Source organism: Urocitellus parryii, chromosome 3, assembly GCF_045843805.1.
Source record: "Urocitellus parryii isolate mUroPar1 chromosome 3, mUroPar1.hap1, whole genome shotgun sequence".
Taxonomy (NCBI): Eukaryota; Metazoa; Chordata; class Mammalia; order Rodentia; family Sciuridae; genus Urocitellus; species Urocitellus parryii.
In genome coordinates, this window is record NC_135533.1 from 135949696 (window position 1) to 135977609 (window position 27914).

General features: G+C 51.6%; 1 protein-coding gene across 2 annotated transcripts; it reads right to left on the bottom strand.

Moving 5' to 3' along the window:
- Positions 1-382: 382 nt before the first annotated feature.
- Bcl7a (BAF chromatin remodeling complex subunit BCL7A) lies at positions 383-27894 on the bottom strand. Of its 2 annotated transcripts, XM_026402939.2 has the most exons (7): positions 27639-27894; positions 21678-21759; positions 21133-21210; positions 18162-18258; positions 12811-12978; positions 5330-5451; positions 383-3373 (listed from the first exon to the last, which is right to left on the bottom strand). In XM_026402939.2, the coding sequence occupies exons 1-7, from the start codon at positions 27728-27730 to the stop codon at positions 3302-3304; spliced, it is 711 nt and encodes a 236-aa protein (XP_026258724.1). In that variant the 5' UTR covers positions 27731-27894; the 3' UTR covers positions 383-3301. The 2 variants fall into 2 exon arrangements, with proteins under 2 accessions (XP_026258724.1, XP_026258725.1); XM_026402940.2 differs by lacking the exon at positions 21133-21210 and having other exon boundaries at positions 27639-27891.
- Positions 27895-27914: the final 20 nt, after the last annotated feature.

Consider the following 27914-nt stretch of genomic DNA (forward strand, 5'->3'; position numbering starts at 1 on the left):
CCCAGCCCCAGCCCCAGGTGTGGCTTTTAGACTGGGGCTCTGCCTGGCCACATGAGCTGTACCTGCACGAGGTGGTTGATAATACCTGCCCACAGAAAGAGAGTCTAGTGGTTCACCTGACCCCCTGCTGATGCTTAGTGCTAACAGCTCTCCTGACTGTGGACACAAGAGTCCCTGCATGCGATGAGCTCACCTGAACCAGTACAACCAGGGGGATGCAGCCATGCAGACACAGCCTTGAGGGCGTTCTTGCCAACCACCTGATAGTCTGTGTGGGGCTGAGGATTGAATCTGGGCCGTTGCACATGGCTAGGCAAGTACTCTGGTATTGAGCTGTTTTCATTTACTCTTTATTATAATGCAACAAAACCATATGTGCTCATGATTTGAATTTTTTTTTTTATTTTCTGAAATGGAACCATTGTACATTGTACAAACCATATCTACTGATGGAATAAATAAGTGAAAAATTATACTGCTGTACAACACACCAAAAAAGAAAATCATTTAAGAGGGGGGAAAAATTAGGTAACGGTGAAAAAAAGGTCTTTATACCTCTAACCAGGTCCTCGGCCATAATGAACATTCCAAACCATGACACCTTTTGATGATGGGAGGTCACCACCCCATATGAATCCGTCATCAGCCTTCCGGGTTATGGGTGTAAGTGCCAGCACTTTGTGGAATGTGTAGCCGCAGCTCCCCCACCTTCAAGTTTTGTGGGGGAGTTAAGTTTGCCCTGGGAGCCCTTTAGGCCACGGGGCCTGATGTCCATGGAAGGCAATCGCTTAGGATCCCCCACCCCTGGCTCCGCCGGCTAAAAGGTCTTAGATTCCGTGGTGGGGACGAGGGCGAGGGGTGCAGGGTGGGTGGGGAGCAGCAGCTCCGAGGAGCAGACTGCCTCGGGGAAGGAAGCACATTGGATTTCTGCAGTCTAACCATGCCACAGGGAAGGCCTTTCCGGCCAGCGTGGAGTGCAGGGCTGCTGGCGCTCTGCCTGGCGTGGCCTTGGCGGGGCCCAGCTGGTCCCAACCGCTGGCCCATTCCTACCTTCAGGCACTTCAGAGAAAAACTAATGACAGCCTTGGTACCGTGGACATCTTCATCCTCCACTGGGCTGGGTCCCCTCGCTTGTCCAGAGAGGCCGCGTGAGCAGAGGAGGCCTGGCTGCCTTCCTGTCTCCATGGATGCTGTTGGAGTCTCCTTCAGCTGTCTGGGTTGTAACCTCTCGTTTTCCAAAACAGAAATAAATATCCAGATTCATCTTTCATCAAAATGGAGCTTTGCTGCAAAGAAAAAACGTTACCCTAACTCTACAGGATCTGGAGGTAAATCCGCCTTGAGATACATTGAGAGGTGGCGCCTGGGGTCACTTCCATGCCGAGGCGCAGAACACAGTTCTCAGCAGAACTGACCGCCTGAGGGGCAAAAGTGATAAGTACAGGATTTTTTTTTTTTTTTTAAGACAGAACCTTTCGGCATTGCTCACTTCAACATTAAGATTTTTCAAAGTTTTTTTTTTTTCCTTCCCTTATTTCAGGAGACATTTTGCATGAGGTATTTGAAATTCAGGAACATTTTGATTCTTCTTGAAGTGCAGGAAATATATACGCTCCCTTAAAAAACAAAACAAAACAAAAAACAATAGGAGCTTCACCCTCAGAAACTCTTAGAAAATGGAACCTGGCAGACACTTCCCATGGTGGTCGGGAGAAAGATCCACATGTCAAAGTGGTACCTGAATATGCACCAATTAGCCCAAACACAAACAAAAACAAAAACCCCCAACAAAACCCGAAGCCCCCCTCCCACCCCCCAGTAACACACAACTCAAAGGGAGTCAGAACTCCAGTGCAGTAAAGAAAGCTGAGGAAAAGGTTTACGGTCTGAGGAGTCCGTATGTTAATTAAGAGCAAACCAGGCCTCAAAACTCAATAGCTAGGCAGTTCATCCAAGGGGGCATCTCCGCTTTGAGAGGACCGTCCCAGCACAGGCCGGGCACGGGGAGGGGAATTCAGTCGCTCCTTTCTGGAGGGTGTGCAAATCTTTCCAATTCCTTGGTGCCTTGTTTCTGGCCTTTAAGGCCCAACCATCAAGGCCTGATCCCTGGTGGGGACCCGACGGCATAAATGTCCTGGGAATGAGATTCCATCCAACTGTCAGCTCTGAGAGTCAGAACATTTTGCAGAATCGAGTGGGTTTCCTCCAATTGCAATCTTGCCTCTGGGGGCTGGGGGAGGCCAAGGGTGGGGGTGGGGGGCTGGTCAGAGGGCAGCAGGTTTCTATGGATTTGAAATCCAAGCAATGTCCCGTGAGAAAGTTCAGCACCAGCTGCTCCCGCTGCCTGCTCCCACCTCCTGGCCCTGCTATCGTTTTAAGGAGACAAACACGCAGTCAGCCAGAGAAGCCACTTGGTCTTCGGAGGTCCAGGAGGAAGCAGTGATAGAGGTGGTGGTAACAGTAGGGGCAAGAGGGTGGAAGTGCCAGAAAAATCTAAGGGCTTTGCATGTCCATCTGGGCTGCTGGGAACTTGGAAATACCCAGCCCCCAAGGCCCCGAGGAGGTAAGGGCATGGCCTGGACCCAAGGAGGCCAGCCCTTGAGGACTGGGCCCTGGCACCTATAATTCCTGGAGTCCTGGAGGCTGGTGCCAACCCCACCCAGGGCTCAGAGGGTGCCCAAGTCCCCTCTTCCAAAACTGGGCCAGCTGAGGAGTGTCTACTGTCCTGCAGCTCCAGCCTGCCCACTCCACAGCAGTCCTGGGCAGGAAGGTGCAGGGTGAGGAAGGTGGTGGCCGCTGCCTCATCCGGACCGAGAGGGCACTTTGTAAAGGGAGATGCAAAACAACCAGGAAACATGCCAGAGGTCACCTCAAGGGCACAAGGCACAAAAAAAGAAAGTGGAAGGAATTGGTAGAACAGTGAAAAGCCCCCGACAGAAAAGCGAATTCCTGATGGGTACCACCCTCCAATAGCTTATATCGATAAATAGAGAAGTGGGGGGGAAACAGCAGCAACACAAATGTGATCTTGGCCTCCGAGACAGTGTGGACGCTCCTGAGCAGTCAGCCCGCCTCCCAGGACAGCCGCTTCGGGGTTCAGGTGTTTCGCTTCACAGCAGAGTTCTTCAGTGTCTGAGAAGTTTCGCCGTTCTGGGTTTTCTTGGATTTGCACTTGGTAAACTTGAAACGTTAGTAGTCCTGTTCGCGCCCAAGAGGAATGGCGCTCACAGCGCTTGCTTTCTAGGGTGAGCCTGCTGACGCGCCTGCCACGGAACGCGGACCGGAGGATCGAGCTCGGCGTCTACATCTCTTCGGAGTTCTGTTGAGAGGCCTCCAGCTTCATCTTTTTAGAGGGTGGCACTCCTTCCAAATCCTTGGGGGAAGAAGGAAGAACAACAGAAAGACGCGGGTTAATAAGCAGGGGAGGGATTCAGGCCCAGAAAGAAAGTGAGGAAGGAGGAGCTGGCAGTCCCAGCCCCAGCCAGGCTTGCAGGGGAATGTCACGCCCCGGTGCTTTCAGAGCTATGCAAAGCCCCTGCCTGGCCCTGACGAGCTTCTCACCCCTTCACCCCACCCAGAAGGACCAGGCTTATTTGTGAGGCACCGTCTCATCTGCAGTGAAGTGTGACGGTAATTATTTGGTACACCAGGTTCAGGTGCTCCTGCCCAGGCCCTAGGCAGTCTCCCAAGGCCCAGAACCACTGTGTCACCTAGACTATGCTCCTCCAGGACACAAGTTCCCAGCCCAGGGCAGACCCTCAACCTTTTTCAATGTACACACCCCACACGCACATTATTCTGGGGAACAGTCTGTAATTGTCAACAAATTCCCAAGATGTCCCATGACCACCCCGCCCCCACCCCCAAAAATCAAATATCTACTCACTCACCACCCAGTTACCTTGGCCACCTGAGAACACCTGAGACCAAGCTCTGGGTCACACTCCTCCTAACTTACCAGTTAGGCCACTGGCCTGGGAGACAGCCCGTGCTTATTCAGCACCTTGCAGCCCCCATTCTTTCCATCACCACCACCTTTTAGCAAGTCTCATTCATAGCCTGCCCGCCTCTCTTGCTCACCACTGCCCCAGCCACTCCTGAGCCACCACCTGCCTGGATGATGCAGTAGCCTCCACTGCGGCCTCCCGCATGTCCCCCAACCCAGCCCAAGCACCTTCCTAAGCCATCGGCCAAACAACGGGCATGAAACCTCCCAACACTTTCCCTCTGACTTCAGAACAAAATGAGACTCCTTTCCAGGGCTGAAGAGGCTCCAGTGGACTCTCCCTCTCCCCTGGCCCTCGCACCCTGCCCCGGCCTCCCTTTCACCCCCCAGCCTGGCTCCTGTCCTGAGGCCGGAGCGCCCTTGGCTGTGGCTGCCCGGAAGCCTGCCATTGCTGGCATTTGCACCCTTTAAACACAATTCCTCTCGGCTCACGCAGACCCCAAGACCTCCCGACTCATCACTCTTCGTCACATCACCCCGTGCCTCTCCCCACGGAGCACTCTGTCAGACTTTGTGTCTAGTCTGTGTCCCGCTGAGCCTGGTCTTCAGCCCATGAGAGCTGCCCCGTGTCCCTGGTACCCAGCACACAGCAGGTGCTTGGTGTTAAATATGAAATACAGGCACTGGGCCTGGATACGGGCTGGGCTTCAGGCTTGGAGGAGGCTGTGTGAGCTTCTTCTGGGGACCCTGCAGCAGGCGCCAGGGACTCTGGAAGGCCTGCTCTCTTCCTCCCTGAACTTTGTTTCCCTTAACTTAAGAGCATACAAACTCCACAGGGGTGTTAACCGGAGAAAGTGGGCTGTAGGGCTCCCAGGGAAGGTGGCCCTGCTCAGGTGAAGGGCCTTCTGTTTGGCAAAGCACCAGGCGAGGGTGACGGTGAGGGAGCTCGGATCTGGACCTAGAGCTGACCTGCTCCACATTGGGAGAGAGAGGAGACAGAGGAGTGAGACTCGGGCCAGATCAAATATCAGGAAGGCAGAGGGGTCTTCCCAATGCAAGGTGGGGAGGTGGGGATGGGAGGCAGCATGACTGATTCAAGCAGATGCTGACACTTGGTTATGACCCAGCAAGGGGCCCAAGCAGCAGCCTGGGCTCAGTTGCAAAGGACCCCCCACCCCGCAGAGGCTCCCAGGAGCAGGACCCATGTCCTCCTCCTCTATTGCTTGGCAAAGGCACCCAGGGTGATGGTCATGGACACTGCTTGATGGATAAATGGCAGTTACAACTGACAAAACAATGAGAAAACACCTTTCAAAGCATCCCCAACAGCCCACCGGGCTCCCGGCTGCTCTGGCAGGCCCTCTGAGGCCTCACTCCAGGTACCTGAGAGATTGTGGACATCTCTGCCGCCAGCCCTGACTCTGCAGACGGCTGCCGTTCTACTTTCTCTGAACTGTTCATCGAGTTTTCCATCGAAGACTGTGAGTTCTGCTCATCAGAAGCGTCTGGGAGAAAAGCAAGACGACAGAAGCTGTTTTCAGATACGTGAGATGCGTCGCCAGATGGGCCAAGTACTAAAAATACCAGGAACTGGGTACTCTTGTAGCCAGCATCTTTCAGGGCTGGATGAGCTGTGGGGCTTGGGAAGCCTCCTCTTTACTTGTTAGTGAGGCTGTTCTAAGCAGGGGGAGGGGGTCATAGGCCGCTGCGGGAATATCTATTTGCTGCCCCACAGCAGGACAGCCTCAGGATGCTTCGGGTGCCTGGCGCCCTCTGGTGGGCCTGACGTGCCCAACAATCATGGCTGTCCACTCCTTTCCCCTTGGGGAGGTGGCTGGCAGGGAGGTTTTGCCTCGTTTCTGTATAGAACCAGCAGTCTCCTCGAGAGAACGGACCCTTTATAAACATTTCTCTTAATAATATGGGTGTTCCTCTGATATCAGAGCAATGACTTCGTGTAAGAAACAGAATAAAGAAAAAAAAAACAGTTAAAATCAACCTGTCATCTCAAACCACCCACAGATAGCACAAAACAACATTTTTAGAGGATTTGTTCCCATTTTTTCTAGACTGTTCCCCTACGTGTCTCTCATTTTCCTACTTCCCTGGATGGCAATCACAGAGAAGTTTTCATGTCTTTACAAATTCCCTAATCACAAGAGCTTACAAGATGGCTGCCCAGCATTCCAGTTAGCAAGCCCTTATCTGAGATTCTGGCGATTTGGGTTATTTCTCATGACTCAGCCTCCCTGCTTTCCCATCCCCAATTTCTTTGGCAGCAGGAAGGTGTGGACTGGAAGAAGGAATAGAGCCTTGGGGGGCGGCAGGAGCTGTGAGTTACCTGGAATTCTGGGACCCAGGGAGGGAACAGCAAGTTCCTACCTGAGCTGCTTCATGCAAGGTGCAGACAACAGACCATGTGGTTTGGGGAAAAAAAAAAAAAAACCAACCCAAACCACACACACTAAAATAATACAAGGAATGCCTAAGCAACCCAGACTTACTTTCTGGGGTTTCTGAGGCAGAATATAAAAACGTTCAATAGGAGAAAAGCAGTCAGACTTGAACTGAAAGCCAAGAAAGCAACATGGGAACCCACAAAGAGCCAGTGGCTATTCAGGGCCCCGACTGGCTGGGGTGCAGAGGGCTAGAAAGCACGGCTGCTAGGAATTGCAAGATCCTCCATCCAGGGAGGCCGAGAGGGGATAAAGAGCTGCCATTGCCCTGTTCCTCCCCACTCGGGCAGCCCTGATCTCTTGTAGCCATGTCAGGAGGCCAGCACTAGCCCAGGTTCATGTGTGTGGTTCTGAGCTGGGCGTTTTTTTTTTTTTTTTTTTTTGTACCAAGGATTGAACCCAGGAGTGCTTTACCACTGAGCAACATCCCCAGCCCATTTAAAAAATATTTTATATAGAGACAGGGTCTGGCTGAGTCATTTAGGGCCTTGCTAAGTTGCTAAGCCTGGCCTTGAACTCACAATCCTTCTGTCTCAGCCTCCTGAGCTGCTGTCAGGTGCCATAATGCCCGGCCTAGAGCTGGGCTCTCTTGTTGCTCCAAGGAAGAGTCAGGGACCACCATCATCAGGGCTGGGCTCTACCTACAACCTGGTGTGTGGAGGGACACAGGATTTGGACGACAAATCTGGGTTCAAATACTGCCCATTCTGCCTCTGCCACTGGCTGCCTGTGGGACCAGGGGCTCTCAGTCCCAGTTGCCCCCTCTGTAAAAACAAGGCTGACAGTGTCACCCTGTCAAAGTGGCTGTGGATTAAATGGAATGACATGATAAGGTCCTAAACTGTCAACTAACTAACAGACTTGGGAGTAACTGAGGGATTATTTAGGGTACAGAGCCAAACACTATAAACACCTGAAATTTCCTTGATGTTTTTAGTTTTACCTTTAAAATCCATGTTAATGGAGGTTCCTCAAAAAGTCAGACAAAAAATTAGCAAAGCACCCAGCAATTTCACTCCCAGGTATAAACCGAGAAAATCTAAAAGAGGGACTCTTGACTCTTGTACATGAATGTTCACAGAAGCATTATTCATAACAGCCCCCGAGTAGAAAGAGCACAAATGTAAATGGACAGATGAATATCCAAACAAAATGTGGTCTCTCCATACAACAGAATGTTATGCAGTCACAAAAAGGAATGAAACAGTTGGGTGTAGTGGTGGATGCCTGCCATCCCAGCTCCTTGGGAGGTTGAGGCAGGAGGATTCAAGTTAGAGGCCAGTCTCAGCAATTTATTGAGGCCCCGTCTCAAAATCAAACTGGAAAAAAAAAAAAAGTTTGGGATGGAGCTGAAAGGTAGAGCTCCTGCTGGTATATGCGAGGCCCCGAGTCCAATTCCTAGTATGCACATACACAAAAAGGCAAAAAGAAAAAGAATAAAGCACCAAAAATGTGCTATGACATGGACGAACCTTGAAGATACCATGCTAAATGAGAGAAGCCAGACTCAAAGGACCACGTGCTGTGTGATGACATTTATATGGAGCATCCAGAACAGGCGAAGCCATTGAGACCAACAGCAGACTGCTGGTTACCAGGGAACGGGGGAGGGAGGAATGGCAGTGATGGACTCATGGGTACAGTTTCTTTTGGGGGTGAGGAAAATGTTCTGGAACTAGGTAGAGGGGGTGGCTGCACAACAATGTAAGTGTAATAATGTAATCAATGTCGCTGAACTTTCTTTTCTTTTTTCTTTTTTGGGTGGAAATGGAAATAGAACCCAAAGGTGCTCTACTACTGAGCACTTTTTTTAAAAAATTGTAGTTGGACACAATACCTTTATTTATTACTTTTATGTGGTACTGAGGATTGAACCCAGCACCTCACATGTGCTAGGTGAGTGTTCTACCACTAAGCCCCAGCCCCAGCCCATTTTTTGAGACAGGGCCTCATTCAGTTGCTGAGGCTGACCCTGAACTTGCCATCTTCCTGCCTCAGCCTCCTGAGTAGCTGGGATTACAGGTGTGTGCCACTATGCCTGGTACCAGTGAATTCTTGTTCACTTATAAATGGTTAATTTTTTTTTTTTTAATATTCTTTAGTCACTGATGGACCTTTACTTGATTTATTTATATGTGGTGCTAAGGATCAAACCCAGGGCATCACACATGCTAGACAATTGCTCTCCCACTGAACTAGAAACCCAACCCCACAAATGATTAATTTTTACATTTATTTCTTGATGCCGAGCACTGGACACAGGACCTCATGCATGCTAAGCAGGAGATCTACCACTGAGCTTCACCCCCAGCCATGAAATAGTAAATTTTGTGACTTTCATCTTAGTAAAATATGGAGGGGCAGGAGGGTGGCTTGGAGATCATGAGGGTGGCCATTCACCCGGCAGATTCATGCTGCCCCTATGCTGGGCAGACACATGTCCCAGCCAGAGGCCTCTCCCGAGAGCCAGGCGGAGCTGGCCGTGGCATGTTCGGGGCTGAGGGCAGCAATCCTGTTCTCTGAGTGCGCTGGTGCTGGAACTTACCCAGGGGAAATTTTTTTCCTGGGGCCTAAATTTAGTCCAGGGAGCTTGGACATTATGTCATTCCCTGAACTCACTCAGTAGTAAACAAGTTCAAAGCAAGGTCAATATCGGGTGGCCAGCCCGTCTGGTCCCAGTGTACCCACCTGGGAAGGCCACATGGGCCTGTCCTATGCCTATAGAGGTGGCACAGGCCCAGTGGCCTGGGGTGGCTGGAAGAGGACCCTGGTGGGGTGCAGGGTTCCAAACGTGGGAGTTATGAAAGCTTTAGCACAAAATATAACTCCCATAACTCAGCTTCAGTGGCCCTTAGGACAGAGGAGACCCAGACCCCGATTATGGGGAAACAAGGCCACAGCCAGAGAGAAACCAGGAAGGCAAAGAAGCCTGGACACGGCTGCAGATGTGGCCACATGTGTCCCAGCACCCCCAGAAGTATTCTTCTCACAAAGGGTGAACACAGTGGTCTCCACAGCTGCCCAGGCCCTTCCTGCCCACTAGAGCCCCTCCCGCCTCCATGACTGACTCCTTGCAGGGACCTGACAAGGGGAGGCAACTTTTATCATCCCATTTTATAAACAAGGAAACAGGAAGTGGTATGGGAGGTGATGCTCCCTGTCCAAGGCCAGGCAGCCAGTAAATGTCAGCCTCCATGTGACCACACCACCTGTCCCAGCCCCTCTGCCTTCCACCTGCCAAGCAACCTGACCAGGAAGGCACTGGACGCCTGGCAGGTGTGCCATAACTGTGGGGGCTGCTGAGAGGGAACCAGAGAGGGGGCCCGCCTAGTGTACGTGGAAGAGCTACAGAGGACACTCAGCTAGGGGAATCCTCTCCTTGGGGACACTGGGCAATATTTGGAAACATTTTTGGTGTCACAGCTGGGGGTGAGGGAGCATCGAATGGGCAGAGAGCAGGGATGCTGCCCAGCGCCTTATCACGCACAGGAGGCCCCCACGGCCAGGAACTACTCGATGGTGCTAGGGCCACGAGCCCCTGCTCTAGGGGAGTCACCCTACCTACGGCCTCCCTGAACAGATCCCAGCTGGATCTCCACATTTCAGTCCCATACATTTCCCCCATTCTCTTGGTGGGATTGGGGATCGAACCCAGGGTCTTGTGCTTGCTAGGCCACATGCCTAGCCCTTTTGACTTATTTGAAAATCGGGTCTGCCTCAAACTTGTGATCCTCCTCCCTTAGCCTTCCAAGTAGCTAGGATCACAGGTGTGTGCCACTGAACTCTTTGTTGTGTTGGGGATCAAACCCAGCATGCTAGGCAAGCACCCCACCACTAAGTCACATCCCCAGCTTTACCTGTATTTTTTTTTTTCTTTTGCACCAGAAATTGAACCCAGTCAGGCTTAACCATAGAGCCACATCCACAGCCTGTTTTTTTTTTAACTTTGAGACAGGGTCTCCCTAATCTGCTTAGGGCCTCACTAAGATGCTGAGGCTGGCTTTGAATTTGCAATCTTTCTACCTCAGCCTCCTGAGCTGCTGGGATCACAGATGTGCGCGCCTCCATGCCCAACTAGCCATGTTCTCACTGCATGTGCCCTCTGACTACACAGTCCCACTGCCAGGTACAGGTCTACAGATCTACTTGTACCTGGGCAAAGGTGCAAAGAGATACGTGTATGAGACTCCCTGCAGGGACCACATGTTAAAAAAGAAAAAAAGAGAGCTGGGTGCAAGGTCAGCCTCAGCAATGTAGTGAGACTCTGTCTCAAAACAAAAACAAACGGCTGGGGACGTAGCTCCATGGTACAATGTTCCTAGGTTCAATCCCCAGTACTACAAAAAACAAAACAGCCTTCTCAGACTTTTACTTTTTCACGTTGGAGAGATAAATGAATTTAAGAAATATCTTAATTTGTCTTCTAAATCTTCAATGAGAAAAACAGTGATTGTGGGTAATACATGTTGCTTTGGCCTTGGTGTGGGAAAGGCAGCAGGGAGAGGTGGGGAGTGTGGCAATTGGAGCAGACAGCCCTACTGCCCTTCTTCCAGGAGCAGCTACTTCCCCACTCCTGCTTGTTGGTGCCCCTGGAAAAGCAGGCCCAGTATTGCCAAATATTCTGATTTTGGGAGAGAAGGTAGAAATCAATCTTAAGTGAAATTGTCCAGTTTTTAAATTCTGACATCACGTTTGAATTTAAAACAAACAACAGTCCTGGGCTTCATGGCCACCTCCACACCCCACAGGCTGGATCTAGTCTAGGACCTCTGCTCTTGTGGGACAGGAAGCAGGATGTAGCTGTGACTAAGACCTGGGAGCCAGCACAGAGCCTCTCTGGGATGAGGACGAACTCTGCAGTAGGGGTGGCCCTCCCCCAGAACCTCACCAGCTGCTCGAAAGGCATACCCTGGGATGCAGGCACCCCCAGGGAGCTCCAGACCTGCCTGCTTAGGCCAGCCTCTGCTGTCCCTCCCTGCAGGTACCCGGAGCTGCCCTCAGCCCATTTCTCATGTCCAGGTGCACCCATCAACACATGCTCTCTCCTAACACTCTAACACACCCCTCAACAGACCTGTTCAGTTTCTTAGGGTTCACAGTGGTGATTCTGTGAGAGGATGTTCCTAAGAGGCACGCTTAGGGACCAACTGCCCTATGTCTACAGATTCCTTTCACATGGTCCTAGGAAATAAACTACAGACAAAGCAGAAAGGGAAAGAAACCCTCAAATAACAACTGCCAAATTTAGCTGGCAGATGCACAGGCATGTATGATGCTATTTCCATTTTTTGGCAGGGATTGCAAAATAAACACACACACACACACCCCTACGAATGCAGGTGTACACCCAATCTTCCCTTCACAATGAAACCACCTCTTACTGCCCCCTCTGCTCTTGCTCTGCCCTGGTCACCACCCTCTCCCACTGGGACAACTTCTGCAGCCTCCTCACTGGCGTCCCCTCCTCCACCCTGGCATCCCCATCACCTGTTCTTAATTCTTCAGGTCCTGTCATCCAAATCTCCTGCGGCTCCTGTCTCACCCGCTGTAAAAATCCAGGTGGGCACAGTGGCTTTACGAGCCCACCACTCCTGACCTCGTCCTACTGTTCCTGCCACGCTGACTCTTCCCCAGCCATGCAGAGCCCCCTCCTGCCCCAGGGCCTTCACACTGTCTGTTCCTCTGCCAGCAAGGTTCTCCCACAACTTGCCACTCGCTCAATTTGACCCTCATCAACTCGGTGTCACCTCAGTGAGGTGCTTCCTGACCACCCTATTTAAAATCATCACACCTCCTGCCATAACTCAGTAAGACAGTCTGTTCCCCTTTTCTATTTTTTAATTATCCCCACACATCTTTAAATACTGAATTATCTGATTTTTTAAATTGCTGCAAAAGAATACCTGCTCCAGGAATTTCTCATTTTTTTTTCTTTTTTATTGAGGGTGGTGGTAGGGGGTACTGGGGATTGAACTCAGGGGCCCTCTACCACGGTGCCACATCCCCAGCCCTATTTTTTTTTTTTTTTTTTTTTTTTTGGTGGTGCTAGGGATTGAACCCAGGGCCTTGTGCTTGCAAGGCAAGGACTCTACCAACTGAGCTATATCTCCAGCCCTCACAGCCCTATTTTGTATTTTATGAGAGGCAGGGTCTCACTGAGTTGCTTAGGATCTCACTAAATCACTGAGACTGGCTTTGAACTCACAATCCTCCTGCCTCAGCCTCCTGAGCTGCTGGGATTACAGGTGTACACGACTGCACCTGGCAGCTTCAGGTGTTTTACCTTCCTTCTTCTGTCACCTTCTGGGGCTGGCTGATGGCAGGGCCTCCTTGAATACCTGTGCCCTGAATGAACGCAGGCTGGCTAGAGGGAGGCCCTTCTGCACCCCAGCCATGGCAGGCACGTACCTTCAGTCCCAGGGTGCTCCTTCCCGTCAGCCTGCGCCTCGTCCACTTTGGCTTCCGTGCCATCGCTGGGCATGGCGGAGTTGGGCTCTGGTGCAGGGCTGGAGTTGCTGCTGTTCTCTTGTTTGATGGGAGAGGCGTCTGCTAGGGAGCTCTGGTTGCTGTTATCGTCTGCACAGGGGGAGAAACAGGCACAGGGTGAGATCCCGCCGGGCCGAGGAACAGCAGATTGGGGACAGTGTCAGCATCCTTTGATGCCTCAGGCCCCCCAGGCTGCTCTCCAGGGAAAGGTCTGGGCAGTTCCTCTGGAGCTGACCACCCAGGGCCACCCCACATGCCCTGTGAAGCAAAGGATTATGGAAGCTGGCCCAACTTGGGTGGCCTTTACTGTGTATGGAGGGGCCTGATACATCGAACGTCTTTGGGGGACACCTGAGACCTAATTCTGGGCGGGGAAAGCCATAAAGCACTGTGAAGCACACAGCATGACCTGTGAAGCGCCCTGCCAGGGCCTCCACCAGAGTGCATCAAACCTCTGCACTGACTTCCAGGTGACCCAAAATCAAAGGGAGACAGGGACCAGGTAGCAAGAGCAGGCTACCTAGGACAAGTGCCCAATCTCATCAAGTCACTGTCATTAAAAAAAAAAAAAAAAAAAAAGGAAAGAAAAGAAAAAGGACTGAGCCGGGCATGATGGTGGTGCATGCCTGTAATCCCAGCCGCTCAGGAAGCTGAGGCAGGAGGGTGGCTAAGTTAGAGATCAGCCTCAACAATTTAGCAAGGCCCTAATAGACAACTGTCTCTAAGTTGAAAATAAAACAGGCTGGGGATGTGGCTCAGTAGTTAAACACTTAAAAAAAAAAAAAAAGACTGTAGTTGTGACACAGTATAGGGGTGAAGTTCTTGCCTAGTAGCAACCTGGCATCCAAGAGGCCCTGGGTTCCATTCCATCCCCAGCACATCTCTCCCTCTCTTTCTTTCTTTCTTTCTTTCTCTCTCTCACGTACACACACACATACCAAGGAGAAGCAGGGGAGATTATTACAGATTTACAGATTAAAGAAACCTAAGAGACTTTAAGACTAAATATGATATATGGAAATTATTTGGATTCGGTTTGGAATGTGCCAGCTGTAGCCCATTTTGGGACAATTGGGGAATTTGAATATGGCCTGGATTTTAAAAGCTATTAAGGTATTATTGTTAATTTTGTTAGCAGTGATAATGGCACAGCAGGCAGAGAGAATGTCACTCCTTGGCAATGTGTTCTGAAATGTGTAGGTACAGACTCCAACATCGTGATGCACGGAAATTGACTTGAAAATGCGTTAGCACAGGCTGCAGACAACCATCGCGGCTCCCAGAACTTCACACACAAGAGCTGTTTTTAAAAAAAATATGTAAATGATATGTCAATTAAGAAACTTAACACATTAAAAAAAATTGATGCGGCAAATATGGGCTGGTGCTCATAAAAACCAAGGAGGGGGCTCACGGGGGCCATCACGTTACTTTCTCTTCTATGCTCTACAATGAAACTTTTCATGATAAAAAGGAAAAAGCAATGGGAGGTAACTGGGCAGTTACATTAGTGGTCAGGTGGTGGCAGAGCTGGGGGGTGCCAGGGCACATCTCCCCTTGTCCTGCAGCGATTTAAAAAATAACACCATAATCTGACACTGCCTTTCTGGACCATGCTACACTCCGGGCCAAGGCCAATTTTGTGAAAGTGAGTGTGGGGGGCAGCAAAGCACTCTGATAGCCGGGATTACAGTTGTGCGCCATTGGACATAGCCATGGGGATTAATCCTCTCAACAACCTACCAGGTAGTCAATGTTGCCATGTTTACTGTATGGAGGGGGAAACTGAGGCTCAGAGCGGCAGTCACACTGGTTTAGGCTGGTCTGCCCAATTCCTAGTTCTGTTTCTCTTGTCTACTCAACATGCTGCGGAGGTGCCAGGCAATCACACAGCCCAGCTGGGTTAAACTGGATCTTTCTTTTTCTTTTCTTTACTTTTATTTTGTTTATTTATTTTTATGTGATGCTGAGGATCGAACCCAGGGCCTCGCACATGCTAGGCAAGTGCTCTACCACTGAGCCACAATCCTAGTCCAGGATCTTTCTTTAAGTATACTTTGGTGCCCTCCTTACACAAAAGCATCCTCTTATGAATCCTGGACTAAACAAACAGACAAAAAAAAGTGTGTTCTCCTGATTTACCCTGCAAGAAAATCTAAAGTTCTTTCTTATGCAAAGATACATGTGCATTTACGGCATTAACAATGACAATATACACTAATGCTTAACGAGCTAGCTGCAGAAACTGGCCTGGAACTTGGTAACAGCAGGACTCTTGATACCTGGACCCACTTTAGTGGAATCCTGGGGACCAAGAGCTTAGTGCTGATGACCACCCCCCAAGCACTGTGGAACACCTGTCGGGCCCATGTCTTTCCCTCGGCCTTCACACCTGTCTTGTTGTATGTGCCCTAGAATGGAAAGGATGCAAGAAGGTGGACATGGTGCTCACATCCTGGGAGCTCCTCCACTCAGCATTCTGGATTTCTGCATTAGTTCAGGCTATGAGCCTGGATTCTGCCTGTGAAGGACCTCGAATGCCAGCATTGGGATAAGATGCTACAAATTTTCCAACTTCAAGTTAGGCAAGTCACTTCATCTCTCTGAGCCTTAGTTTCTTCATCTGTAAAATGGGACTTTTTATTAGATTCAAATGAGGTAATGCTCGAAAACAGGCCTGGCATGATGCTTGGCACGCCGTGATGATTTGGTAAGTGGTAGCTGTTAACATGCCAAGGCTTGAGAGAGACTATCATTTAAATCCTCACAATGAGTTTATAAAGCAGGCACCACCATCCACTTTCTACAGATTAAAATGAGACAAACCCCAAGGCCAGAGGAATGCCACAGTCCAGCCTGAATCTTGGGTTCCTGAGAGAGGGGCTGCTGGGTGATGCCTGGGAGCGAAGTCACATCCCAGCTCAAAGGTCCATTTTTTAAAAGGAAATGAATCTTGACCACGATGACGTGGATACTTGTGGGGCTTTCTTGACATGTTAATGGGCAGTGAAACCCCATGTGCCTTTCTGAAGCCAGGTCTTCCAATAAAGCAAGCCTTCCTGGGACCTGGAGCCAGGGATTGGGTCTTCCAGACTTCTTTCCCCAGAACAAGACTGGTGTAGGGGTCTGAAGGCCTTAGAAACTCCAGTGAACTCCTCTTCCATTTACTTACTTAGTTATTTCTCTGATGCCGCCTTGCTATACAAAAGTACAGACATTGAAATCAAAATCGAGAGGTGGATGGCGGTAGGGGTGGCAGGCACTATGACCCCGCGGGCCAGCCAGGTGACAGAATGAGGCGAACCTGGTGGGCCAGAGTTCCATCCTCCCTACAGAACAACTGCTCCTGCTCAGCTGGCCACTCCCAGGGTTCTAGATCTGACTCCACAAAGAATGGTAATAGAGCAGATTTCCTGACTTATAAATATTAAAGGCTGCTATAGTTTGGATCTCAAATGTCCCCAAGGGCCTACATGTGAAAAGCATGATTGGGAGGCGGTAGAAACTTTAATGTGGGGCCTGGTGGAAGGCGGACGTGCCCTTGAAGGTGACCGTGGGACCTCAGCCCCTTCCTCTTCTTCTTTCCCACTCCCCTCTCCACACACACATCTTAGCTACAAGATGAGCAGTTTTGTTCTACTTTTGCCGCGATGTGCTATCTTGCCACAGGTCCAGAAACAACGCCCGTAGACACTCAAGCCTTTGAAACTGTGAGCTAAGAGAAACCTTTTCTCTATTTAGGTTTATTAACTCAGGAATTTTGTTATAGTAACAGAAGCTGGCTAACACAGAAGCTAACTCAGTTTTGTTAAGAACTTCACACTGGAATCTCTGAGAACATTTTTCTTGTGGGGTTGGGACAATCAGGAAGGGACACAAGGAGGCCCACTGGCGCTAGTTGGAAACTATCTGGGGTTTTGACGTGGGCTGCTTACATGGGAGTATACAGTTTGTGAACATTTCACAGAGCCATATGCTTAGGATTTGAATCATCCCCCCCGCAATAAAAAGGTAAAAAGAGAAACAAACACCAACAAGGTGTGAAAACAAGAACCTGGGTAAACCACATTTCAGCCTGGATTTGATACATGGGACACAGGTTACAACTTTTTTTTTTTTTTTTTTTTTTGGTACCAGGGATTGAACCCAAGGACACTTTATCACTGAGCCACATCCCCAGCCCTTTTTATTTTTTATTTTGAAACGGGGTCTAGCTAAATTGCCAAGACTAGCCTCAAACTTGAGATCCTCCTGCTTCAACCTCCCAATCACTGGGATTATAGGTGTGTGATTGCTGGGATTACTGGCATGTGCCACGGTGCCCAGCTCAAGTTACAACTTTTGAAATTAGATAGCAAGAAACTGAATGCGGTGGCACACCCCTGTGATCCCAGCAACTTGGGAGGTTGAGGCAGGATGATTGAAAATTCAAAATCACCTTCAGCAACTTAGCAAGGCTCTAAGCAACTTAGTAAAACCCTGTCTCAAAAAATCAAAAGGGGGTGTTGGGGTTGTGGCTCAGCAATAGGGCACTCACCCTGCACGTGGGAGACCCTGGGTTCCATCTTCAGCACCACTTAAAAATCAATAAAGAGGGGCTAGGGCTGTAGTTCAGTTATAGAATGCCCGCCTCACACGTGTGAGGCACTGGGTTCGATCCTCAGCACCACATAAAAATAAATAAAGATATTTTTAAAAAATCAATAAAGAAAATAAAGGTATTGTGTCCAACTAAAAGAAATAAACATTTTTAAAATAAATAAATAAATAAAAGGGGACTAGGGATGTGGCTCAGTGGTGAAGTGCTCCTGGGTTCAATCTCTAGTACCAAAAAAAAAAAAAAAGAAAGAAAGAAAGAAAGAAATCCATTTTTGGAGCTTCCTAGTAGCAAAACAAAATGGGAAAAAGAAAATACAGTCATTTATATGGTCAGCCAGACCCAGGAGGGAAAAAGAAACATATACTCCCCGCCCCCCAACTCCTCCTGGGCATACTGGGCTATAGAAACAGCGGTGAGGTTTCTGGTCACGGCGGGAGGAGAGGGTCTTATTTTTGTCTCTGGTTTATTTTGCTTTCTGGCTTGGTGCACTGGGGATAGGAACTTCCTCTTCTCTGCAGAGCCTTCTCCTTGGCACAGAGGCCTCTTGGTCCTGCCCATCCTCCTACCCCTTGCCTGGAATGTGAACAAACCTGCTAGAGAAACAAAAACACAACTGAGCGTTTCCCAAGGCCCAGGGACCTGGCAGCTGAGGCGGCGGCCGTGGGGAGCTCACCGTGCATGTCCATCATCCCGGGGGAGGAGCTGTTCTCTGGAGTGGTGACCTCGGAGCCACACTTCTCGTCTTTGCCTTTTTTCTTATTCTTGTTTTTCTGGAGGGGAAAATGGAGCAGAACGAAGTCACTGAATCACATGTGAGGACACATGCGCGAGCGACCCCGGGGAGTGCTATGAATGTTTTCTTCCATTCCATCAACCTGGAGCCCCAAACTTCTGCAAGGTTTTCTTTGGTCTGCATTTAAGTGTGTCCCCCTAGAAGCCGAGCTCTGGGCCCCCTCTGCTTGGGAATCAAAGAAGGGAGATGGCCACAGCTGGCCTAGGTGCAGCACCCTGGGAAATATCCCTTCTCTGTGGAGGGATCACTAGTGGTCAGGCAAACGCGGCAGCTGGCGGCAATTGTCTCTGCCTCTAGGAAGACTGGCAGGTGCCAGGTGAGGCCAGGTGAACCCCGGAAGGTGATTCTCAGTAGCTTCAGGTCCCCAGGGGCTGCCTTTCTCCAAGTGTAGGGAAAGAGCAAAACCCCAGAGCAAAAACCTATGCTACTCCGTTCTAGTTTTCAGTGTCAGGATGGATCCCAGGACCTCAGGCATGTTAGGCAAGAGCTCTACCATTGAGCTGCACCCCCAGCCCCCATTTTTCACCACAGGAACAGAATCATGTTGGAAACCACCTGTATCCATCAGAGACTCATTAAATAAATAATGGTATACAATGTAACAACTACAGAGAATGTGGCCGCTTCCCCTGTACTAATAGGGAGCCATCTGCAAGAATATTAACCTATGAAAATATTTCAGTATTTCTAAGATGTATAAAAGAAAGGTGTGGAACATGTGAATTTCTCATCAATGGTGAGAAAGGGACAAACATGGGTGTTTCTATATGGTTTGTAAGCTCAGGCTCCCTCTGGAAGGATAAAAACAAACTGGGAACACTCCAGGGAAGAGAAGTGGGGTGAGGGTGCATGCGAGGAGGACAGGCATATCATAAGGAGAGCCATGTTAGGGCTGGGGCTGTAGCTCAGTGGCAGAGTGCTTGCCTTGCATGTGTGAGGCACTGGGTTCAATCCTCAGCACCACATAAAAATAAACAAAATGAAGGCATGCTGTCCATCTAAACTACAAAAAATAAAATAAAATAAATAAAAATAAAAAGCCATGGTAAGGTGTAATAATACAGGCTGGGGATATAGCTCAGTTGATAGAGGGCTTGCTTTGCATGCACAAGGCCCTAGGTTCAATTCCCAGCACCACGACAAAAAAAAAAAAAAAAAAAAAAAAAAAGAGCTCAGAGATGGAAAATAGACTGGTGGTTACCAGGGATGCAGGGAGCAGGGATGCAGGGAGTGGGGAACAGGGAGTGAGTGATCACGAGTATGAATGTTCTTTCTGGGGTGATACAAATGTTCTGGAATTGTAGTGGTAGTGGTTGCACAACCAGGGATATACCAACACTGAAGTGCACTCTTTGAAAGAGTCAAGAATGTGGGGCGCAGCTCCATGGTGGAGCACTTGCCTGGCGCTTATGAGGCCCTGGGTTTGATCCCTAGAACTGCAAGATTGAAGTAAATTTTGCAGGGAGCCATGATGCACGCCTGTAATCCCAGCAGCTCGGGAGGCCGAGGTAGGAAGATCATGAGTTCAAAGGCAGCCTCGGCAACTTAGCGAGACACTAAGCAACTCAGAGACCCTGTTTCTACATAAAATACAAAAATGGTCTAGGGCTGGGGCTCAGTGGGTAAGCGCCCCTGGATTGAATCCTCTGTACCAATAAATAAATAAATTTTATAGTATGTAAACTGCCTTAATTTAAAAACATTTTAAAGTAATGTTTGGATTTTTGAAACATTTTACATATTTGCAAGAATGAAAACTTCCAGAGTTCTGAAGTTTAAAAAATGGTATTACTGTATACTAATTGGGTATTATTTAAAACAATCAGGAGCTAATCACCCACAATGCAGATTCCCCAGCTCTAACCTCAGAGATTCTGATTCTGTTGTCTGGGGCGGAGTCCAAGAATCTGCATTTTTAATCAAGATGCTCAGCCAGGCTGGGAACCTTGGCCCCACAGGGAAAGGGGCAGGTGAACTGGGCATCACATCTCAGACAGGGAAAGGCATGGTGCTTCCGAGCTGATACCTCATGTGTGCTCAGTGAGAAACCCAGGAACTGGACAGCAAAGCCCCACTACACAGAGGAGGGAGTGGAGTCCCCACGGGGTGGGGCAACCAGTCCAGCCTCATAGGTTAAGCAGGACTTCTCTGCCTGACTGCGAGTCCAGCACTCTTGGCCCAGCCTGGAGCTGCCCTGTCCTTCCGACGGCCCCTCTATTCCATTTTCTCCTTGATCATATTCCACTTGGCACTTCCCTGATGTCTGTTTCATGCTATTCTATAATTATCTTCCCCCAATGAGATTAGAAATTCCTTGAGAGCAGGGACCACATCTTCTCAAAAGCAGCTGGCGTTTCTACACCACTTAATGATGAGCGAGGACCAGGCACGGGCCAGAGCCAGGAGCCGTCTCCAGGAGTTGGGCTACCCGGCTCTTCTTCTGGAGACTTCCAGAGGACCAAGTCTCAGTCCCTCCTCTAGGAGCCCAGGACAGAACCAGAAGGGAAGAGAAATATCAAAGCCCTCAGCCCCACACTGACCCCCCCTGGGGCAAGCTTGCCAAACAGCACCAACATGGTGTCTCAGCCCTATTAGCAGGTGACTGGCACCAAAGCCAGGAAGCTGGGAAACCCTGTTTGCAATGCCTGGCAGCTGCCTGCTGTGGTTCCCTCAGGATCCAGCAAAGCCACTCCAGCTCCCTCGAGATGTCTCAGGAGACATAGTCCCACCCTGCTTAACTCCTCCCAAGAGCCCAGGCAACCCTGCACCAAGCTTTCTCACTCCTAGGGCCACCTGTCACCAGCAGCTGCAATGAGCAGAAGGCTCCCAGGAGCAGGCAGCATGTACTTACAGACCTGAACTCCATCCTTGGCTTAGACACTAGCTGTGTAACTCTGGGGAAGTGGCTTCGCATCTCTGAGCATGTGTCCTCAATTGTATAGAGATTTTAAAAGTTCAATTCCACAGGTTCAGTATGAAAAGTAAATGAAATAATAAGGTGAAGCATGAGTTCAGGGCCTGGCAGATGTTAAATGCTCAGGAATAGGACCACAGTGTAGGGAGGGCGGGAGTGGCTGTGGATACCACTGTCCCCACCCCCAAACCATGGTGCCCTGGACCTGGGGAGGGAGCAGCCTTGTACTAGCTGTGTCTCCACTGGCAAACCATGGGGCTTTCAGTACAGAAGACACAATTTGCAGGGGACACTCCTGCCACTCTGGGGCTGGATTATGGAGGAAGGCAGGGACACAGGTCCAGCAGCCTCTCTGGGTTTAGCTGGGTCCCTGTGCTTGCAGGTTCCCTTGGCTCTGGGAATGGCAGCAGATAGGCCTTCTCCCCACAGTGGGAGGAGCACAGACTGGCAGCCCCAGCCCTGAGGCCAACCCCCATACTCACATCATCAACTTTTGGCTCCGTCACAGGGACCCATTTGTAGATTCGTAGGGACGTGTCACCAACAGTCACCCACTTCTTCTCCCTGTGGAGGATGAGGAAGAGCCCATCATTAAGGCGGCTTGGAGCAGGAACCTGCTCATCCCTGTGGCAGGGTACAAGTCACACTCCTTGGAATGGTAAGGGAACAATCCCTGATGGCACAGAGGTGGCCTTGACCCCCAGCTCTGCCCCTTGATAGCTGGGGACCCTTGGCAAGTCACGTCACTAAAGTAAGCCTCATCCTGCCCTCCCGAGAGCAGAAAGCACAGTGGCCCCCATCCTCTCCCGCCATCTGCCTCTTGGAACAGCTCAGAGGCTCTAGAGAGCAGCATCCTGGACAGAAAGGGTGCCCTCAGGGGTGACGCTGGGGGGCCAGCCTTGTGGGGAACATCTCTGTGCCCCTACCTTCAAGGTTCTTCTGCCCTGTCTGCCAGGCCACCACCCTCTGAACTCTGAAGGACAGAATCCAGGCCTCCAGCTACAAGAGGCAGGTTTCCAGATGAGGAGAAAATCATAAGCCACAAGAAGGAAAAGGGGTGGTAATAATTACTGCCCTCTCCACCATCACCACCCTGCTCTGCGCCATCGCCACTTTCTAGATCATTGCTGCTGCCACAGAACTTCCGTCAGACTGTGTCACTTCCTGCCCCACTTACTCAGAGCCACACACCTAGGGGGACAGAGGCTCAGGGACAGCTTCCAGGAATGGAGCTTGGGTCTGAACTCTGATATTCTGGCCTCCAGCTCTGCCATCTCAGAGAAGTGGGAAGTCACAGAGGATCTGCTGAGGGCCTGGCAAGGAACCTGGCTGATTCTGGGGACTCATGGGAAGCCCTTGGGGCCAGAGGCACACCTGGCGCAGGTGGTAGAGCCTCCAGAGACCCTCAGTCACTTCTACGATAACAGTTTCACTGGAACTGAAAATTACATGTGGTACGAGGACCTCCTTGAGTTGCCTGACACATTGTTTTTGGCCTTTCTACCCAAGCTCACCCCTGGGTCTTCCCCTCTGTGGGTGCAGGGCCCATGCACACTCAAAACCAGCTAACCAAAACCACAGACACCTACACTCCCGACCTCTGCCCCTGCGGGTCCCACATGTCCCTGCAAGAGGAAGCTAGGGCTTGGCTTTTATTATACTACTGACCACTTCTAGGGCTTTCTATGTGTTAAGCACCAGACATACTTTCTCTAATCTCTACAAAACCTTGGGTATCAGGAAGTGGTTCCTGCCCCATCTGACAGAGAAACCAAGGCATGGAGAGGGGAACTCATTCTCTCCACAGCCAGTGTCCAAACCCCTGGAGCCATGCTGCTTTTTGGAACAGTCTGTGAGGCTGCCACCCTCATTCCTCTTACCAGGCAGAACAGACAGGTCAGCACGATCCCAATCTTTTGCGACCTCCATTCCAAATAATCAGAGGGTACCTGAAGGGACAAGGATGTTTCCAGAAACACCCTCTGTAATAAGGAGAGCCACAATCATAATGGCCACTGTGCACCGAGGGCCTGGTGCATGTGAGGCTTCACACCAAGCACTTTAGACTCTTGGCCAGAGATTCCCAAAAGGTGGAAAAAGGGACCACTGTCACCATATTTTGTAGGTGGAAAAACAGGAAGCCCAGAGAACCCTCTGCTGAGTCCCCAAATTATCAGAGAGACAGGAAGCTGTTCTCCTGGCAGTGGACACGGAAAGGGCTCCTGGACAGAAGCAGGAGTGTGGAGAACCCCACTGGGCACTGGGGCTCCACCAGCCACTTCCCAGGGAGAAGGGCCTGGAGCTCAGATGTAAGCTATGGAAGGAGCTCTTGGGAGGACAAAACGGGACTTCACAAACACGTGGGACAGGAGCCCAAGCTCAGGGGAGCATCTGAGATTTCCCATACTGCCGCCCAAACCCATTACCCCAGGACATGAGACCCCTCCCCAATGAGGGTACTAGGCTGTTCCCACCACCTCACAGCCAGGGTGACAAACGAGCAGCCAACAGACGTGTTTTGTTTGGCCTACCGAGTACTTTTAAAAATTTGAATCGATTGCCAAACTTAAAAAAAAACTCCACATAAAAAAATCCAGACTTCTGGCTACTCTCAAAAACTTGATCTGGACCCACATGCCCCGAGGCATGCCAGCTTGCTCCAGATGGCATGATGTAGCTCACTCACCCCCCCAACTCCCACCACTTGTAGGCACTGGGGCCGGGATTCAACATGACCGCAGGGCCGTACCCCAACCTAGCTATGAAACTGCCCCTCAAAACAATAGACTGGGCTCAAGGAGCAAAAGCATGTGAGGTCTCTCCCACATTAGGAACACACCCCCGGGGCTCCTATATAAACTCTAAGTACCCATCCTGGATTCTCTAGGCCAAGGCCAAGTTCCAATGTTCTCCTTGGTCCAAAAGTAAGGGCTGGCCAAGGAGACCATCTGGGGATTGCCCCCACCCAAGGGGACCCTCTAAAGAGAGCTCTCTCTCCCTCACTTTGTATCCATGCCCAGGGTTGGTCCTGACACTTTAGGCCAGGCCTCATCCAAACTAGGCGCAGGTCCACTTTACCTGCTTGTACTGGCAGGAAGGTAGGTAGGTAGCTGGGACAAAACCCCTAAGGAGTCAAATGAGGCCCCAGGCTCAAACTCAGGTCTCTTCCAGAGACAGGTAAACAGGCCTCAGTTTTCACAGCAACTCGCTGAGGGAAGCCTGCAAGTGCTGAGCCGACCCAGGTCTATGCTCACCTTGCAGCTCAAGCCTTTGCCTCCCAACCCATGACGCCCCTTCCCCACCTCTTCTCCACCCACACTGGGCCTCATACCCCTGGCCCAGTTTGCCCAAATAGAGACCCACCATTTTGCTTTTGCTTCAGCCATCTTCTGGCCTCACACTCCACAGCCTGCCTTCCTAGGACAGCAGACAGAAAGGAGGCCACTGCTAGCTGCTGGCTTCTTCTGCAGGGGCAGGGGAAGGGTGGGCCTGGCAGGGGAGGGGGGTGGATTTTGAGGGTCACTGATGCTGAGAAGAATTCCCCCCTAGGTTTAAGCACTGACGGGTATGCCAGACAGCTTGCTGTCCTCTGGATGAAACGCGGGACACACGCTGGGGGTGCAGCTCAGCAGTAGAGCATGTGCTCAGCATGCGTGAGGCCCTGGGTTCCTTCCCCAGCACTACAAACAGATGAACACAGGCTTCCTAGTTACATCTGAACTTCAGAAAAATGGATAGTTTTTTGATATAAGCATATCCCAAATTTTGTGTTGAATACACTTACACTAAAAATATTCTATTTTTTGGAGGGGTACCAAGGATTGAACCCAGGGGCTTACACATGCTAAGTATGTGCTCTACCACCCAGCAGAAACATTTATTTTTAAAAATTATTTTGTTGTTTATCTGAAATACAAATTTAACTGGGTGTTCTATATTTGCTAAATCTGGCAGCTCTCCCTCCTAGCCAGTGGTGAAATGCATGGTTGGTGGCCAGTTAATAAACAACCCAAAAGCCTCTAGGGCTAACTGGAAGACCCATTCTAAAGGCTCAGCAAAGCCAGATTCAGCTTCTCAGGGTCGCTGGAGAAACCTGGGCAATGAGACCATGCTTTCTGCTTATAAGAGGAAAAGGGGGGAGGTGCAAAATTCAAATTTCTTATAATAAGGACAACATTCACAAGTGCTCCTGTGAGCAGGACAATGTGCTTTTGGAGATATGACCTTAACCACGTCCAACAGCCCCAGGATGGGAGAGAGCCACTGAGCCCCTTGTTGCCGGGGTTAGAGAACTGAGTTACATGGACTGCCCAAGGTCACAGCAAAGAAGTGAAGCAGAAGTTCAACCAGGAGGTCCCAAAGCCTGAGGTCTGTAGAGGACTCGAGGTGCTGTTTCCTGAAACACAGAAACGGACTCTGACAGATCCCCCTCCCTATAGCGGTGTCTGGCCAGGACAGAGAGGCCGGCTGCTCTGCAGTCTCCCGGGTAGAAAGCCCCAACCCTCCATCTGCCCTCCCTGCAGAGCAGCTGGCAGCCCTGGCTGCAGCTGTCACTGGGTGCAGGAGCCTGGGCAGGGCTGAGAACCTGGGGCAGGAGGCCCCACTACGCCTCCAGGAGCTGAGAAGGGCAGCTTGCTTGGTCCCTTTCTACCCTCCAGGCTGGTGACAGCCAGAAGGGACACAGGCCCAAACACCAGCTCTTTCTTTGTACAGGGGCTGAGGCAGGGAAGGAGGTGACTCCAGCCTTCCCACTGGGAGTCCCACAGGAGAGAAGGTTATGGGTTGTTTTCCTGTCTTGTGTTTTGGCCTGCAGCTGTTTCTGCCATTTTTAAATGGCTTCAATTGGGCACTGGGCGCCCTGCGAGGCAGGGGAGCTCCCGACGGCACCCAAGACTTGGATCTCAACTTTGGAAAGCCTCTCCTTCTCACGGTTGTGAAAATTCTTTGTCCCATTGGAGCCAAACCCAGCCCACGGCCGGGCATCCAGCCATCCGCAGACAGCCCTTTCCATAGGAGGCCCGGGAGCACGTGGACTTTATTGATTTTCCCCTTGCCTTTTTGTTGGGTTTGACTCAGAAAGGACAGCTAACTTGTGACACCACCTGACCGGAGGCTCGCCCCCAGTGGTTTTTAGAGACCAAGGCGTTACTCAAAGAAATGACACCCCCAAATATAAACAGAGCCTGCGTGGGGCCTGGTCAGGCTCTAGAATTTTAATAAAAGGTCAGGATAAGCCCGCGGGCGCTGACACTCAGGGACACCGTCGCGGCTGCTCCTCTCCCTCCCGGATTCTGGTGAAGCCGTGGGAAAAACATAATAAAGTTGAAATCAGGGAGCGGGTAGTTTTCAACAAGTCCAGTGCAACCTGGCGATCTGCTCGCGCCTCAGGCCTGGCCCTGGGGTCGCTTCCGAACCAGACCCTGCCGAGGCCATGAAAATGTGCCAACCCACTGATTATAACGAGGCCACGCCGGACACGATCTAATTTGAGCTTGAAAAACACGCCCGGCCCACGCCGAATCTCGCTGTTCTCCAGCGCGGAGAACAAAAACAACGGCTCTCCCCGCAAAACAAACACGAGCTCCGGGTAGGGGAAGGGCAGATGCGGCCCAGAACCGGTTTTTGGCTCCGAATATGAGCCGGCCCGCGCCCCCCGCGCTCTGGGCGCCGCGCAGAGCCGGGTGGGTCGTAGGTGCCCCGCGCCCCGCGGCCGCCCGCGCCGCTGCCTCCCGGCGCTCGCCCCCATCTTTCTTTCTCGCCAAGAGCCCTCGCTCCAGGCAGCCCAAAGCGCTAAATTTAAACGGCTCGCGCTCCGCAAACTCCGCAGACTCGAGGGCGCCGGGCCTGGGAGGCGGGGAGCGGGCGGGCGGGCGAGCTGGGAGGGCAGGAGGGAGGGAGGCCCGGAGCGGGCCGGGACGCTGGGCCAGCGCTGCGCCGCCCCGGGCGCGCGGGGAGGAGACGGCGGTGGCGGCGGTGGCGGCGGCTTGCTCGGTGCCTGCACAATGGAGCTCGCGCTCTGCCCGCCGCCGGCGGCACCGCGGCCTCGGCGCGCGGGAAGCCGCTTTCATGTGACTTGCACAAAACGAAATGGCTTCTGGGGCCGGCCCCGAGCCCCCCTCCCGGGAGCCGAGCGCCGCGGCGGGGGCTGCCCGCCGCTCCAGCCTCCCGGCCCCGGGCGCCCGCCGCCTCCGGGCTGCCGCCGCCGCCGCTCCAGGTGGGCGACAGGCGCGAGCGCACCTGGGCAGCGGCCGTGGCCCCCGCCTGGCGCAGGTGACCCGGCTAGCGCGCCGCCCGCCCGCTCGCCCGCCCTCGCCAACTCCGGGCCCGCGGCCGGCAGGGCGACCCGGAGCGCTGCGCCCCGAGGCTTTCTGTGCCAGGGTAGGGTTCCAGGCGACCGTGGCGCCCAGCAGCGAGCGAACGGGCGGGCAGGCTCCTCGGCTTACCATTTGCGCACTTTCTCGATAGCCGCCATGACCCTCTTGATATCATCTTTGGCCCGGCTCCTGGTCTCGGCTCGAACCGACCTGCCCGACATGGTTCTGGCGGGGAGAGAGGCTGGGGGAGCGCGCCCGCCGGGTCCTGCTCGCGCTCCGCGGCGGCCACACTCGCGCCCGCCCGCTCACTCACTCACACACAGACACTCACACACTCACACACATACACACACACAAAGCCTGATGCCGCCGCGCGCCCGGGGCCCAGTGCGCAAGCGCCGGGCG

Coding starts and splice junctions, on each gene's coding strand:
- Bcl7a (XM_026402939.2), bottom strand. CDS start 27,730: ATGTCGGGCAGGTCGGTTCGAGCCGAGACCAGGAGCCGGGCCAAAGAT. Junction 21,211..21,677: donor CGGAGCCAAAAGTTGATGAT/GTGAGTATGGGG, acceptor TATACAATTGAG/GACACATGCTCAGAGATGCG. Junction 3,374..5,329: donor AGATGTCCACAATCTCTCAG/GTACCTGGAGTG, acceptor TCTTCCCCCAAG/GATTTGGAAGGAGTGCCACC.